General features: G+C 35.5%; 1 protein-coding gene across 1 annotated transcript in view; it reads left to right on the top strand.

Annotated features, from left to right (window-relative positions):
* Window positions 1–17851, top strand: part of PACRG (parkin coregulated) — a 589608-nt gene that overhangs the window by 82874 nt on the left and 488883 nt on the right. The window contains exon 2 of the mRNA XM_032253240.1: window positions 13783–13917. Coding sequence (XP_032109131.1) covers window positions 13783–13917 — 135 coding nt within the window. The remainder of the gene's footprint in view (window positions 1–13782; window positions 13918–17851) is intronic.

Here is a 17851-nt window from a genome sequence, read left to right as displayed (position 1 = left end):
CAATCAAGGCAGCTTACTGTGTATGGTCATGCAGAAAAACCAGCCCTACTACCAAACTGTGCTAAATGTTTTAACTGAAATATTGGTCAAATTTTCTTTTTTTCTTCTCTTTTTAAAATCTCACCTCACTGCAACCTCCACTTCCCAGGTTCAAGCGATTCTCCTGCCTCAGCTTCTCAAGTAGCTGGGATTACATGTGTGTGCCACCACACCCAGCTAATTTTGTATTTTTAATAAAGATGGGGTTTTGCAACGTTGGCCAAGCTGGTCTCGACCTCCTGACCTCAGGTGATCTGCCCAGCTCGGCCTCCCAGAATGCTGAGATTACAGACGTCAGCCACCACGCCTAGCTAATTTTCTACATGTTACTACTTTATACTGATAGCATTGCGGCTTTCTCATAGTACCTATTAGAAAAAACAGCATTATATTTGTTTTTCTGTGATCATCAAAAGACAATGGTAATTTAAATGTAATATATAATAATATACACAATGTTGATTTAATTTTTGATTATCTTAATCATATTTAGTCTCTGTAAATATTTTAGACTAATTGAGATTATTTCATTTAAGCATAACAGAAACCTTAGATTTTCAACCAGATTTTTTTCATTTGGACACATGAATTTTAAAATAGGAAGTGCAAATTTTATTGCAAGAGATTTCACATAGAAAAGTGTCTTGATCTCATCAATAATAATTTTTGGTTATAAGATTGTAATTATTAATAATTAAATTTATAAAATGTACAGAAAATTCAGACAAATTAATTCTGATTTAACTGTTAACTAAAAAAGTTCTAAATGGACAAATATAGGGAGTAGCAAACACAATTTGCTGATAGTTATTTCTAATTAAAATTGTACAAAATTCAGGTTCATAGGAAATTATAATACATTTTTGTATGGATCCACTGAAACATGTAGGTACTCTGTAAAGGATAAATAACATTTTCTAATGGAAAGGAACAATGCTTTCAGACTGAAGACGTTTATATTCTGAGTTTGCAGAATTCTATACTTTTTTTTGTGTGACACTTACCATATTCTTATTTTAAGTGCAGATTGTGGGTGGTATTTTTATCTCTTCTCCTAAATAATGTACATCTTGGAGCTAACGTATCTGAGTTGTATTTTTTCTTTGCTTGTAATAAACCTAGTAACTTGTGAAAATTAGGTATTCAATATATTTTTAATGAATAAGTGATACAGGTAAAAGTCTAATTTAGAGCTAATTTCTTAACTCTGTAGATACCCAAATTCAGATTTATGAGCTCCTAACATTGAAAAACTTATTCTGCAGTTCGCAGGTTTTTCTGGCCATTTTATGTAAGTGTATTGGTTATATGTATAGCTTCTATTCTAAAATCCATTTCAGCTCCGTAAGTGGTTATATAATTTATGAATTCCAGTGTAATAGTCCATTAATGTTCTTCTCTTTTCCTATTTCCAATTACCATTGGTTGTGCCCTACTTCAGCAATCACACCTTGTTAACACCTCAGATTTTGCCATCCCATAGGGTAGAATGGCTCCTATAGAATCAAGGTTCTACTTCATATTCCTCATTCATTTTTCAGTGCACTGCAGTCTGGCTTCCACCTCATCATGTCACTACTGCTTCTAGATTTTCAGATGGATACTTTCAGTCCTTCTCTTGACAGTCTCCCTTTATTATTAAAAAACAAAACCCCCAAATTTATCTCTCTCATTTATTGCATTTTATGGTATCATCCTTTTCCATTTTCTTGCTACTATTCTGACTATTCTTTCCATTCTCCTATGGAATCCACTTGTTAAATATCCAGGTTGCCTTAGGGTCTCAGCCTTTTTGTCACTATATACTCTCCCTTTGGGAAAAGTTGCTCGTTTCCATAGATTGAACCTACCACTTGGCCACACCCAAACATTATCAACAGTTTAGACCTCTCTAATAATCACTATACACATGGCCAGTAGTTCAGTGACCACCCAAGTTGTTTATCCCGCAGGCATTGCAAGTTTAATGCGAAGAAGGATCTAATCCCAGTTCATGGTAGGGATGTGGTTTGTTAGGAAAGGTTTGTGCTGAGTCTTGAAGGTAATTAATGGTTATTCAGGAGAAATGGAAGATGAGAAAAGAGAGAGGGCACAAGGGAGAATTATAGGCTAATGGAAAATTGTGGAGACCGAGGAGGAGCAGGATATGTTTGAGACTGCCAGCATTTTGGTGTGACTCATGCTTGTACAGGAATGACTAGAGAGACTGACAGTCAGCTTGCAAATGTCTTTGTGTAGTGTCAATGGGAAATCACTGATGGGTTTTAAACAGATGAGAGATATGATTTAATTAGTCTATTAGAATAGCCATTGTGCAGCACACAGAGGAGTGAACCAGAGAAAGGAAAGCTGGAAGCACAAAGAGCAAATAAACAAAAGACAGAGACTTTTTTGCACAATGTTTAAAACTTTTCAATGCTAAATAAATAAAATGGGAAACAAAGATGATAAGAAGATATTTGCAGTCAACACAACCAGTACTTAATATCTTCCAATATAAAGATCTCATACAAATTAACATTAATGAGGAAAAGACATGAGCATGCATTCACAGTGTAGGCATATTGTATTTATACAAAATGAAGAATGCTCGTCCCTCTTTGTTAAATGTAGTAATCTAAATTGAACAGGAAGATGGGTCTCTTTTTTAATTAGAAAATAATATCAAGTATCATAAAATATACATTAAATTTACCTTATTATCTCACATTGGAGACTCTTGTCTGAAGGAAATAATATAAAACATGTCATATGCCCGGAATGTTTATACAATGTAATTACAATAGGCAAAAAATGGAAATAATATAATTTCCAAATATAATGGCAAATAGTAGGTGGAATATTGCTTTGCCGTTAAATATGAAATTTTGATAGAAATAACAATATCAACATATTAAACTAAGTTAAAAAGTACACTAAATGGAAAGGACATAAAAATGTAAAAATATGGTATTTGCAGTATTATGGTTTTGAAAAGTTTGATAGGAAAAGCACTAAGTTAGTAGATGCTGGGATTACAAGTGATTTAATAAGATTTTCTTGCAAGCTTTCTGCAGTTTCTTATTATTTACATGATTTAAACAAATAGACTATTTGTAACTTGTACTCTTGAAATCTGAATTCCATCTCTGGCTCTAGCTCTCCTCATCCAATCGGTCAGGTGCCCTGAATGGTTATCCTTTTGATTTTTGCCTAAATGTAATAATCTAGGACAGTGGCTGAGGGACATGTCCTATAGAGAGAAAGAGGTTGGAGATGAAGCCTCATTTTTACTGTGTGCTGACACAGTGATTTCCAGCTGGTTATTTACCCTCTTCAATTTCCTTGTCTGTGAAATTATTTTCATATGGCTTTGTTGAAAATTGATACCAACAATGTTCATAAAGGAATGAACGCGTTATTAGGGGTTTTATACTTATTCTTGATGCCACCCTCATTTAAGGCTTTTTGTTGGGGATACAGCAATGGAGGAAGGGCTTACAGAGTGCCTACGTAAAATGATTACAAGTACTGGGAACAATACCCACGGCAAACTGCATCAGGCCTCTGGGGAGGCCAACTTCACTAAGCCTTCATGTTCCAGGTTCAGAGTGACCTTGACTCTGTTATCATGACATGCTCAAGGACTTAAAACCCCTTTTGTAGCATTACAAAGTAACCAGACTTGTAGGCTCCTTGTGAGACTCACTCCCTCCAGCTGCGCCTAGAACGCAGTCTATAAATAACCACATGCTTCTGCTTTTCAAAAAAACTCACAAAGCTGCCACTGCTAGCAATCTTTAGAATGACGCACCAGTTCCTGGTCACCAAAAATTGCTCCACCGTCATGCCACCCTCTCCCCACTATCACCTCACCTACACCTCACCATCTGCTGACTATTCAAAGTGATTGTAACCAATAAATACTGTGGAAAACCTAAGCTCCGGGCCTTTGCTGCCTCTAGTACAAGCAATGGCCCCCTGGTCCCACTTTCATTCTTAATCTTTTTCTCATTCCTTTGTCACCACTGAACTAGGGGTACCATGGGTGGTGTTTGTGTGAGCTGACTCTGTACAGCTTTTGCCATCCCATGCTTGGACCCCTGCACTGAAATGCAGACCATTCATCTTGACTCTATGTTCTCCTGACCTCGGGCCATTCTGTTAGACCTTAACTGAAAAACTTTCTGGAAGTAGATGGCCTAAATCACTTGAAGTTTTCTCTACCACCCACTGCTGCTTGCAGTGCCTTATTTTTAAAGACTCCATAGTATGCTTACCAAAATATTTATCTGAGTGGGCATTGGACATAAATAAAAAAATAAAAAGAAATCCAAATAAATACAGTCACGTGTTGCTTAAACATGGGAACCCATTCATGCACTGTTAGGCGATTTCATCATTGCGTGAACATCATAGCGTGTACTCACACAGACTTAGATGGTATTGCCTACTACACACCTAGGCTATGTGGTCTAGCCTAGTGCTCCTGGGCTACAAACCTGTACAGCATTTTACTGTATTGAATGCTGTAGGTAATTGTAAGAAGATGGTAAGTATTTGTGTATCTTATATCTAAAGATAGAAAAGGTATAGTAAAAATATGGTATTATAATCTTTGGGACCACAATGATATATGTGGTCTGTTGTTGACTGAAACACTGTTATGCAGCACATGACTCTGGATAAAGGCAGACCTTGGAGACATGGCAGATTCAGTTTCAGACCACTGCAATGGAGCAGATATCTCTCTATAATAGAGTCCCGTGAATTTTTTTGTTTCCCGTTCCATATACATTATATTTATACTATATTATCACCTAATAAGTATACAATAGCATTATGTCTAAAAGCAATGTATCTACCATAATTAAAAATATCTTATTGCTAAAATATGCTAACAACCGTCTGAGCCTTCAGTGAATCATAGTCTTTTTGCTGGTAAAGGGTCTTGCTCTAAGGTTGATGGCTGCTGACTGATGAGTGTGGCAGTTGCTGAAAGTTAGTGTGGTCTGTGATGATTTCATAAAATAATAATGAAATTTGCTGCATTGATTGACTTTTCTTTTCATGAAAGATTTCTCTGTAGCATGTGATGCTGTTTAATACCATTTTATGCACAGTAAAACTTCTTTCAAAATTGGAGTCTGTCTTCTCAAATTGTGCCAGTGCTTTATTGATGAAGTTTATGTTTGCTGTCATTATCCTTTTTTAACATTTCGAAAACGTTTACAGCATCTTCACCAGGAGTAGATTCTGCCTTAAGAAACTACTTTCTTTGCTCATCCATAAGAAGTAGCTCCTCATTAAAGTTTTATATGAGGTTGCAGTAATTTGGTCACATCTTCACTTATAATTCTAGTCTTTTTGCTATTTCTGCTATATCTCCAGTTACTCAACTGCAGTCTTGAGCCTCTCAAAGTTATTCTTGATGATTGGAATCAGCTCTCCTGTCAATGTTGATATTTTGACCTCTTCTCATAAATCAGAAAGGTTCTGAATGGCATCTAGAATGGTAAATCCTGGACCTTTTGCAGAATATTTCAATTTATATTGCCCAGATACATCAGAGGAATCACCACCTATGGCAGCTATAGCCTTACCAAATGTATTTCTTTCTTTCTTTTTTTTTTTTCTTTTTTCGAGATGGAGTTTTACTCTTGTTGCCCAGGCTGGAGTTCAATGGCATAATCTCAGCTCACTGCAACCTCTGCCTCATGGGTTCAAATGATTCTCCTGCCTCAGCCTCCCAAGTAGCTGGGATTACAGGCATGTGCCACCAAGCCCAGCTAATTTTGTATTTGTAGCAGAGCCAGTATTTCATCATGTTGATCAGACTGATTTTGAACTCCTGACCTCAGGTGATCCACTCTCCTCCCAAAGTGCTGGGATTATAGTTATGAGCCACCATGCCTGGCCTAAAATGTACTTCTTAAATAAAAAGAGTTAAAAGTCAAAATTAATCCTTGATCCATGGGCTGCAGAATGGGTGTTTTGTAAGCACGGGTGAAAACAACATTCATCTCCATGTACATCTCCATCAGAACTCTTGGGTGACCAGAAGCATTGTCAATGAGGAGAAATATTTTGAAAGAAATCTTTTTTTCTGAGCAGTAGATCTCAACAGTGGGCTGAAAATATTCAATAAACCATGCCATATACAGATGTGTTGTCATCCAGGCTTTGTTCTTCATTTACAGAGTACAGGAAGCATAGATATTGCATCATGCTTAAGGGCTCTAGAGCTTTTGAAGTGCTCAGTGACCACTGGCTTCAACTTAGAGTCACCAGCTGCATTAGCCCCTAACAAGAGAGTCAGCCTGTCCTTTGAAACTTTGAAGCCAAGCATTGAATTATCCTCTGTAGCTTTTACAGCCCAGTATCCTCTTCCAAAAGAAGGCTGTTTATTCTACATTAAAAATCTGTTGTTTACTGTAGCCACTTTCATCATGTATCTTAAGGAGATTTTCTGGATAATTTGCTGCAGCTTTTCCATCAGCACTTGTTGCCTCACCTTGACTTTAATTTATGGAGATGGCTTATTTCCGTAAATCTCACAAACCAACCTCTACTAGCTTCACACTTTTCTTCTGAAGCTTCCTCACCTCTCTCTGTCTTTATAAATTGAAGACTAAAGTTAGGGCCTTGTTCTGGATTAGGTTTTGGCTTAAGGGACTGTTGTGGCTGGTTTGATTTTCTATCCAGACCACTCAAACCTTTTCCATGTTAGCAATAAGCCTGTTTCACTTTCTCATCATTCATGTGTTCACTGGGGCAGCACTTTTTATTTCCTTCAAGAACTTTTCCTTTGTATTCACAACTTGGCTATTTGGCACAAGAGGTCTCCCAGCCTGTCTTGGTGTCCAACATGCCTTCTTTACCGAGCTTAATTATTTCTAGCTTTTGATTCAGAGTCAGAGAAGTGTGACTCTTCCTTTCATTTAAACACTTAGGAGCCATTGTAGGGTTATTAATTGGAGTCATTTAAATATTGTTCTGTCTCAGGAAATAGGGAGGCCTGAGGAAGGGAGAGAGACAGGGGAATGGCTGCTTGGTGGAGCAGTCAAAACACAAACATTTATTGATTAGATTTGTTGCCTTATATGGGTGTGGTTTGTGGCACTCCCCTGAAATTACAATTGTAACATTGAAGATTACTGATCTCAGATCACCATAACAGATATAATAATGATGAAAAATTGAAATAGTACAAGGATTATCAAAACATGACATAGAGACATGAAGTGAGCCCATGCTGTTGGGAAAATGGCACTGATACAGACTTACACAATGCAAAGTTGCCACGAACCTTCAGTTTATTAAATAAACACAGTATCTGTGAAGCATAATAAACTAAAGTGCAATAAAATGAATGTCCATCCATATCCTTAACAATAAGTCTCATATCTTTTCTATCATGATCATAATATATTGTTAAATTCTTAAACTGTTACATTGTTATAACTTATTATAATCATTTTACTTGGTATTATGAGCTCATTTTTGCTATTGTTGAGGCACCTACCTTCTACTACAATACAAGTTTCTTATTGCAATAATTTTGTAAGCATTTTTCTGGTCATTTGATGACCTTGGGTCCTGCGAAATTTCTGATGTATTGAACTAATTACAGTTGGCAAATGAGGCTCACACTGAATTACAGAACTTCTTAGTCATATGGAACTGATTTACCATTTCTGAGAGTAACAGTTCAGTCCTGACAGCACTTAAGACAGGACAGGTCTTGCCCACCAGGTTTATAAGAGTGTTTTCATGAATCAGAGTTTCAGATTGAAGCTAATGAAAACAAGAAATCAATACCTTTGCATCTTATTGTTTCAGTGCTTTAGTGGGTTGGCTAAATGGTCCAATTAGAATAACGCAATGCAGATTTTCTGCTTGATATAAAATCTTTTGTAAGCAGCTACCATTTATGCTAAAGAATAAAAATAGTGAAAGGGAAAATTTCAAACTATAGGATGAAGACTTTTCAAGAGCCCTAAATTCCTTCCTTCTTATTACTAGTTTTATGACTATATGACAGACACTGTGATCTAAGTCCTAAAACCATTACACCACATTCCGTAAATGTAGGCATAGAAAGTATTCTGTCATCTGTAGTCATTTCAAACTGCATTCAATATCTTGGTTCCCAAGTGCACTGGATTTTATTAAAAGCATTCTGCTGTAACATCCATTCTTCCTAATTGGTTTACAGATTGCCCCTACCATTCAGGCAAACCTTAATTATATTTTCCCACAAATCTCATTTGATTTATGGTCTCTGGTTTGCTTTATATTATTTATAATAAATTGAGGTAAAATTCTTAAAACATGAAATAAAATTTATAATATTTTCTCTTCTACCAATATAGAACTTACCTACAGATTTTCAGAGGAGTTTTACTTGTTTTAATATTTGTTTAGACAAGCAACAACCATCTGTGTAGTTCCAATAATAAGATCTTTATTACCATCCCAGAATTAATTATGTTTCACTTGATTTTTCTTACATACAGATTTTTAGGATTATTTGGAATGAATTAAGTATAGAATATAAAAATGGTATGTCCTTCTATAAAGCTTAGGTGCATACACATATGTATCTGGAACAGAAAAAATATAATTTTGGCTGTAGTGACAAAGCATCTGCATAAAATTCGCTGTCACTCAGTGCCACTGACGCACTGAGAAAGTTAAATGAGAACATTCTAGCTGCTTTTACAAGTTCTGGCTTTTGAGATGCCAAGAGTTAATTTAGAATGGATCTATAGCAGATCCCAAAAGTATAAAGTGTTTAAAAATAAGTAAATAGCAGAAATATAAAGACAGAGGATAAGAGAGACTCAAGAAGAGAATTTGTCACTGTCAAGTGATTACGTATTACCATGGATTATTTTGTAAAGTCCTCTTCTAAATAAAGGCTTTCCATGGAAGTACCGGCATGGAATCGTTTCTGTAGAGGTATATGAAAATTTATTGAAAGGAAGAAGTATAAGGTATCTGTATCAATTTATAAAAAGCCTTCTGAGCTTTCTTAGAAATGTATCCATTCCTTCAAAAGTTTGAACATTATGAATTTTGAGTTGAGAATCAAAACAATTGGGGTATATTCAGTATAAGAGACAAAAAGAAAAGAGAAATTGATTTTAAAAGAAATGCAAAGACAAAAGGGGAAAAGATGGATGATCTCAACAAATTTTAGACCAACTGGATAAGTAGGAGGTTTACTATCAACAGTAAAAATAACTATGTGACTTCTAGAGAAACTCAAAAAGGATGATTAGCAGATGATAAGCAAACAGAATATCTAAATAATGGTTGTAGTTAGGTTTTTAAGAAGAGGCATTGGGATGTTCATCTTCACTAGAATAGTAAAGAGGCCCCAACATCTGCAGTGCCAGTGGAGGACTCACTAGGGTCTTGGACTTGTATCCCACTTCGTGACGAAAGAATTGTCTCCTTTCCATTGGAGTTAAGTCGGAGGACTGCCTAGGGAGTCAAGAATTTCACCACTTCCCAGGGTAATGAGGCCACATCATTCATGATGTCAGTGTGATGTCAGTGTGGACAGTCAGGGAGCAGTAATGAGTCACTCCTGCCCCTCCCAGCCAGGAGGGTATCCGCGGAGGCCTACTGGGTTCTGGACTCTCCATCCCCACTCAGTATAAATGAGGCATTCCCTCCTCTGGGGTCCGTAGAAGCCAAGTAGAGTAAAGAGACTTCTACCCCAACTTGGCAGTAATAAGGTAACACCCTTCTCCCAACCTCTGCCAGAGAAATGTCAGAATAAGCAATCTAAAACAGAAGCTTCAAGATCCAGAGTCTCATAATATAATATATCAAACGTCCAGATTTCACAAGAAAATCAGTAATGACACCAAGAATCAGGAAGATCTCAGAGTGAATGTAAAAATATAATCAACAGGTGCCAACACTGAGACAATGGAAGTGTTAGAAATGTCTAGGAAAGAGTTTTAAAATAGTCACTGACAAAAATGATTTATGAATAATTGTGACACATTTGAGACAATGAGAGTGGAAAGTCTCATAAAAGAAATAGATGATATAAAGAAGAACTAAATAGAAATTTTATAACTAAAAATATAACTCAAATAAAATTATATATGGGCTAAACAGTAGAATACAGGAGGCAGAAGGAAGAATCCAAAAACTTGAAGATAAAGCAGTAGAAGTTTCCCAGTCTGAGCGACAGAGAAAATAGGCTAAAAAAAAAGTTTCAGTGGTCTGTGGTACCATAACAAAAGATCTAACATTAATGTCATTGGAGTCTACAAGGAGAGGAGAAAGAAGCCAGGCCAAAAAAGTACTCAAAGAAATAATGCCTGAAAACTTCCTAAATTTGGCAAGAGACATGAACCTATAGATTCACAAAGTTGAGCAAACTTCAAACAGGGGAAAAAGCAAAGAAATGCATGCAAAGGCACATTGTAATTAAACTTCTGAAAATTAAAGATAGAGAAAAATCTTGGCATACTAAAAAAAAACATGGCACCTTTTCAATAAGGGAAAGCAATAAAGCAACATGAATGAAAGTGGATTTATCATCTGAAGCCATGAAGGCTAGAGGGAAATGGCACAATATTTTTCAAGTGCTAAAGGAAAGAATCATGAACTTAAATCCTACATCCAGTTAAAATGTAGTTTTGGAAATGCAGAAGAAATCAATAAAATTCACCAACTTCTATTAAGACTTACAAAGAAAAAAGAGATGACACAAATTTCTAAATATCAGAAATGAATAATGGATATCATGACAGACCCTCCAGACATCAGAAGGATAATACAGAAAAACTACAAGCAATTCTTAAGTTTGACAACTTAAATAAAATGGGCCAATTACTCAGAAAATACATCTTACTGCAAGTCATCCAGTAGGAAGATTATTTAAGTAGCGCTATAACTTTAAAGGCTATTACATTTGTAATAGAAAACTCCATATCAAAAAGTGACAGAAGAAAAATCACAGGAGCATATTGATTGATGCAGAAAAATATTGAAAAAACTTGAACATTTAATTATAACGAAACACTCTCAGAAAAATAGGAATAGAGGTGGAGAGGTACTCAATTTAATAAAGAGCATCTACAAAAAATTTTGCAACTTTGTTCATAATAACCAGAACCAGGAAACAATCCATATGACCTTCAAAGGTGGATGGTTATACAAACTGATATATCCATGACACAGAATACTATTCAGCATTAAACAGCAGTGAACTATTGATACAGGTTGAGTACCCCTTATCTGAAATGCTTGGGATTCAAAGTATTTCAGATTTTTTATTTTTTCAAATATTGGAATATTTGCATTACATATAGTTACCAACTCAGCATCTCTAATTTGAAAGTCTGAAATCCAAAATGCTCTCATAAGCATTTCCTGGGAACACTGTCAGTGCTCAAAATGTTTCAGGTTTTGGAGCTTTGCAGATTTGGGATTTTTGCATTAGGAAGACTCAATCTGAACACACAACAACTTGTATGATTCTACAGAGATTTATGTTGAGTGAAAAAAGCTGATTCCAAAGGATTACATGCTGTATGACTCTTGAAATAACAAAATTATAGGAATGAAGAGGGCATTGTTGTTTCTAGGAGACAAAGATTGAGGGGAAGAAGGAGTGTGGCTGTTACAAGGGCAAAAGGAGGGAGCTGTGTGGTGATAGAAATGTTCTGTGTCTTGTCTGTATCAGTGTCAATAACCTAGTTGTGATATAGTACCACAGTTTGTAAGATATTACCATTAGGGAAAGCAAATACAGGTTATGTGTGTTCTCTGTGTGCTATTCTTACAATTGCATATGGATCTATGATTATCTTACAAAAAGTTAAATAAGAAAAACAAAATAAAATAAATGAGTCTTTTGCTGACCAGTAGTCAGTATTCCACAGTAACAGTACACACATACGTGCACATACATATATGTACAATACACTTGCACTATTGCACATAATTTACTATAAATATTTCTTCACACATTTATGCTCATTTAACTTGCTCAAGTTTTCTTTCTTTAGATTATATTACATCACTTTTTTGAGGGTGTTAAAATGAGGCCTGTTGGTAGATGTTATCATCCATTTTTTCTAAAAAATATAACTTTTTGGCAACATAAAAATTTGTCAATCACTTATCAATTCCCAAAAATGTGATTCAAGATTTACTTCTCCATGAATTTCAAAAGTCCAGGAATCATTACTCTATAATTTCCATGATAGTAATGTAGTTATAACTGCTCTTTTTATATAGCCTTCAGCTCAAAGAGCTGAACAAAATAGTTGTCATCTACATATGGTTATTTAATAATTGAATGAATTTGACTGAAAATGGTAGCTATTAATTCTAATACAAGAACAAATTCCTAATCTTCAATAAGTAAAAGGCAATCTTCCTTCCTACTGGTAATACCCAATGCTGCCTCAATTACTCATATAATCATATACTGGGAGTAATGTGCTATGTAGTGAGTAAATTCTAAATGCTAATAAATGTGTGTCACCTAATGCTTCAACTCCACTTCAGCATTTAATCATTGTAATAAGGTATTTCTTAATACTACACTTAATTTCAAATATAATCCTTTTATGTATTAGATACAATGTATTTTTCATATCTCATATATATAGTATATTTTATATATTGTGGACTATTTAGATATATGTTAATATATTTATTCATTAAAATTGAAGGTTTTAACAAAAATATTACAAATTAGGAATGCTTTCTAAAGTAGCTTGAAATAAACAAAAAACCTTAAAATATTAAGTTATTTGCTATTTTGTCCATAGTATCAGCAAAATAATCATGAATTTATTAAGCTACTATATAAAATGACTAGGATTTATCTTTTTTAATAAGCGGGAAAAACAATCATGTTTAGACTATGTGTAAGGAACAGAACAGTACACTCACTTTCTAAATAGTTTACTTACTACTTTCAATTTTATAATGTAATGAATTAGGTCCAATGTAAATAATGCAGATTTTAAAAATGTGTTCAATGTAAAGAACTCTATAGGAAGTATTTTTTCTGTAATGACAATTTGAGTTTTGGAGATGGAAGTGTCTCATTGTTTCTCATTTCTCATCTGTTCTAATGTTACTTTCTCATGAATTCATGTTACCAAATGTATGCTATACACACACACAGTAAGCCACATTTTCTTCTTTCTACATTCTCCAATTTATTATTACTTTTATATCATATTTTAGTAGTTTTTTTGTTAATATTCATATGAGAACATGTTCTGCTATTTTACATGTATATAGAAAGATTGAAAAGAAATGTTTTAAATTACTTCAGTATTCCATAAAGTATATCAGTACAAATATTAAAATTTACAAGTATTTGAAATTGTAAAAGTTTTAACATTCTAAAGACACCACTATTAAAATGTTTTTCTTAAACATAATGTCAGTCTTCTCTTCCTTGTAAAGCGATATTTTAAGTGACATTTTCTAGGAATGCTTTCTAAAGTAGCTTGAAATAAAGTAGACTTTAAATAGTGCTTATAAAATAATTTTCTTCCCCAGGTGTTTGTATTAACAGATTTCTGTTGTCCCTTATTAGATAATGTGGTTTTATCTTCCAGCATATTTATACAAACTGAAATCTTTAAAAACAGAAAGTCTTTTTATTGTGGATTTTTTATTTTTATTTTTTTTAGTATGTCTTAAAACCTGATCTCTATTGTTTTCCTTGTTTTTTATTTATTTTTTATTTTTATTTTTTCCATTAAGGTGAGAGGCCCTCCAGTTGCAGGGGCATTTAAAGAAAGACCAACCAAGCCGACGGCATTTCGAAAATTCTATGAGCGAGGTGACTTCCCAGTTGCCCTTGAGCATGATTCGAAAGGAAACAAAATCGCCTGGAAGGTAAGTCAGGGCACAGCTGTGCTGGCCAGCTGCACTTGCTAAAGTGACATCTCCCAGTGCCAAACACACTTGGCTGCTGAGTAAATAAACTGGAGTCCTTTCTCAGCAAATGGAAGATGGTGGGTAAGCTCTTAGAGAAAGCCCCCGTGTCAGCCATCCACCTTGACTAACAATTAAATTATAGCCTGCAAAGAAGAAAATGACAGCGTTGCTTTGCCTTAGAGAATTGTGTGCTACCCAATTCATCTCTATTTTTATGAGAACCTGGCAGCCCGGCCTGTTTCAGGCAGTCCATCAAATGATGGAACTGGCGGCTGGATACGGAGAGCAACAGCCATTTATCTCCCCCAAATTTCACCTTCCTGCAGGACACTTCCAAATGGAAGCTTTAATTACCTAAATGGATAGGTCAAGATTGTCTGCTCCCTGGAAATGCAGAGCAGAATACAAAAGCAGGCCGATCCCAATCCTGGCTCTCCTCTCCGTCCCCGCCTGTGTCAGCCCGCCCGAGGCCTGTCACACGTGCCCTGTTAGAGGCTGACCTCCACCGCCGAGGCCATTACAGCACAGGCATTTTTCTGACAAAAGGTTAATTGGCTTCAAAATAAACGTATTGCCTAATGATTCCATTCTAATGTGGCTGTGTTCCTTTATAAAAGGCTCCCTGATGCTATTTGTAAAAACTTGCCAATCTCTTAACCGGAGAAGGCTTTTACATTTAATTTGAAGAAATTAATAAATAAATGCTGGTCTCTAACCGGCTTCTGCCATTTAATTATTGTTGTTATCAGAGACTGCTTTTGGTGATTTTCATCAGTTGAAAGGGCTTCTCTGCCTTCAGACAGCAAAGCCGTTGTGCACACTCATAAGTATCACATCAGGTTAAGGACAAGAAAAAGTTCTGGCCAAATATCAGTTAAATTAAGCAATTGACACATTTAACTAGGAAGTCCAGCAGTCATGGCCAAAAGCAAATTGGGAATTGTTTGTAATTACTAACAACAAATAAATGTATATTAAAAATAAAATTACAAATTGAAGAAATCAAAGTAAATAGCTTAAAAAGGTGCATTAAAATTAAATGTTTCTCCCTGTATGGAAACACTGAAAGGGCTATTTGCATTATATCTAGTGTGTCTTTTAAAATATTTGCATATTGTTATCAAACATTTCTGATTCTTGAACAGTCATCTGGTATTCAGTTATTGAACTTAGAATTATTCCAAACTACGTTACAAGAGTAACTTGGTGATATCTTATTAGGAAACCTTGTTATAAAATTTTTTTGGGGTGGGGAAGAGGTGAGTAACATTGTATATCTTTTTTATGATAATCTGTTAGAGTATGAATTTGTTATGTGAAAATGTAAGTATGATGAGAAAAAATTTATAACGAGTATATCTAACTTTTATACTTTAATCTTAATATAACTATGTATTTCCAAAGCTTTGTTGGGATTTTTGGATTCATTTATATTTGATTGGCTGCAAGGATTTTGTGTTTGCCTGTCTATGTACTGGTTCCTACAAGATAACACAGTGGCATTTCTTTAAAACCTGATTCCTGTTGGGCAAAATAATATGTTATAAATTCTTTACAAAAAGTGAGTGGCTTTTGGTGTTTAAGTAATTATAACCTACACATAAATTGTATTAATGAAAATAATTTATATAGGTTTATTGTGATTCAAATAATTTTATGAGTGACCTTTAGAAGTGTAAAAAAAACTAGAAAAAATTCCTTTTGAAAATAAATTATTAATAAAAATCTGAGATGAATCATTTTCTTTATCTTTGATAAACCAACAGTCAGCAGGGATATAAAATGCTTTTCTTTTTTATGGATATATTAATTCTCTTAAGCTACTATTGATTATAGAACTGATTCAGCAAGCTAAAAAGGCGAAACGATTTATTTGCTGTCACTGGTAGTACAATAGCATAAGTTTAGAAAAACATCTTTATTCTGGAAGCTGTGGACTTCTTTTAGAGAGTTCCTACTACATTTTAATTGCATTACTATAACATTGAAGATAAGACATTAAGATTATTGAACATAGGCTTGTGAACCATCTATCCATCATTTCACATTTATTTCTTGATGCATTTGATGAGAGGACAGTGTGGTGCTAAATGGGAGTAGGGACTGGTTTTAGGATACCATTCCGATGGAAGGAGTCTTGAGTATTGAGGGAAGGAGGGCCATCTGTCCCCCACAAAAACCAAAAAGCAAAAGGTCAAGACCCTGCACTCTTCCGTGTGTGTGGGCACAGCACAGGTTTCTGGTCACGCAAACCTCTCGTCTCAGTGTTGTAGCTCATCCCTCACTGAGGGCTCCTGAGGAGCAGTGCTACCCTCAGAGGATACTGGCCTCCCTCAACTCTCCTCAGACACCCTAGGGATTCCAGGTGGATTTGTGAGCACCTGAAATGATGCGCATAACTAAGTGATAAGCAGGTCTGTTTCTTTTTTCTTTTTTTTTTAAATTGTACTTTAGGTTCTGGGGTACATGTGCAGATCATGCAAGATTGTTGCATACATGGCAAGGTGGTTTGCTGCTTCCATCCCCCGTCACCTATATCTGACTTTTCTCCCCATGTTCTCTCTCCCCACCCTCCCCACCCCCTGTGTCCCTCTTCTAGCCACCCCCCTACAGACCCCAGTGTGTGATGCTCTCCTCCCTGTGTCCATGTGTTCTCATTGTTCAACACCCGTCTATGAGTGAGAACATGCAGTGTTTGATTTTCTGTTCCTATGTCAGTTTGCTGAGAATGATGGCTTCCAGATTCATCCAAGTCCCTATAAAGGATACGGGGTTGGTTTCTTTTATCCGTGTTTTGAGAGAGCCTGTGACTCTGAAGGACTTAGGAGGCCCTGCTCTGAACCTACACCCAGGATGCCCCAGCCTCTCAGTCTGTGAAGGTGCTGGTCTAGGGATCACTCCCCAGGTCTCCAGATTCCTCTTCTGCTTGTTCTGGATTAGCTGACTCGATCTTTACCATATTAGGAACCATCATATGTTCTTGAAATATCAAAGGCACTCTACGGTAACATCAGAAAATAGAAGTAAGAGTTAGAGACAGACAGATGTCTTTGCATGCTTAGGTTTCTCAGTCCACATCCTGCTCTCAGCACCAGTTTCGTGCATATGAAAGTGGTCATTTGTTCCAGATGCTAAAACAATGTGGCATGCTGCATGTTATCGTCTCTCCAGTTTAGTTTATTTCTTGTGGCATCTCTGAAGATTGCAGCAGTGTCTGATCCAACTTTCTGCAGTGGTGGAAATGTTCTATATCTGCACTGTCTGATATAGTACAACTGGCCATATGTGGTGATTAAGCACTTGAAATATGCCTACCGAGACTGAGGAACTGAATTTTTAATTTACTTAATTTTAATTAATTTTAATTAAATAGCCACATGGTTACCATATTAGATGGTGCAGCTCCAGATTGAGATAGTGGCAGTCAAAAATAAATGCCTGAATCTGCTACTTAGATAAAATGCTATCACTATGTTAGAATTATTATTATTAAAGTGAAAAAATTGGACTCATCCCTGCATTTTTTTGTCATGGTTTTCTATGCATATCATAAATTCCTTGGTAAATATGAGAAAAGTTTTGCAAAATGTTTGTAGTGAAAATTTCTATGTACTTATCAATGGCGAGTTCATGAGCTATGGAAGGTGAACAGATCTCATTTCAAATATGAAATCTACCAGGCAAGCCCAGGAATAGATTTTTTTTAATTTTTAAGTTTGCATTTTGTAAATATGGCTAAAGAATGCTTGATTATCAATGGCTGTAATCATAAAAAAATAAGGATTACGTAAACAAATAAATGTTAATCTCTTTCTTTTGCTACATTTTTCTTGACTCCTCTAACATTTGGGAAACACGGCTGTTGATTCTGTGACTGTCTTTCAATATCCAC

The sequence above is a fragment of the Sapajus apella genome, unplaced genomic scaffold, assembly GCF_009761245.1.
Source record: "Sapajus apella isolate SASKATOON/1434 unplaced genomic scaffold, GSC_monkey_1.0 scaffold82, whole genome shotgun sequence".
Taxonomy (NCBI): domain Eukaryota; kingdom Metazoa; phylum Chordata; class Mammalia; order Primates; family Cebidae; genus Sapajus; species Sapajus apella.
Note: the sequence above shows the minus strand (reverse complement) of the source record. Positions and strands in the feature narration are given on the sequence as shown.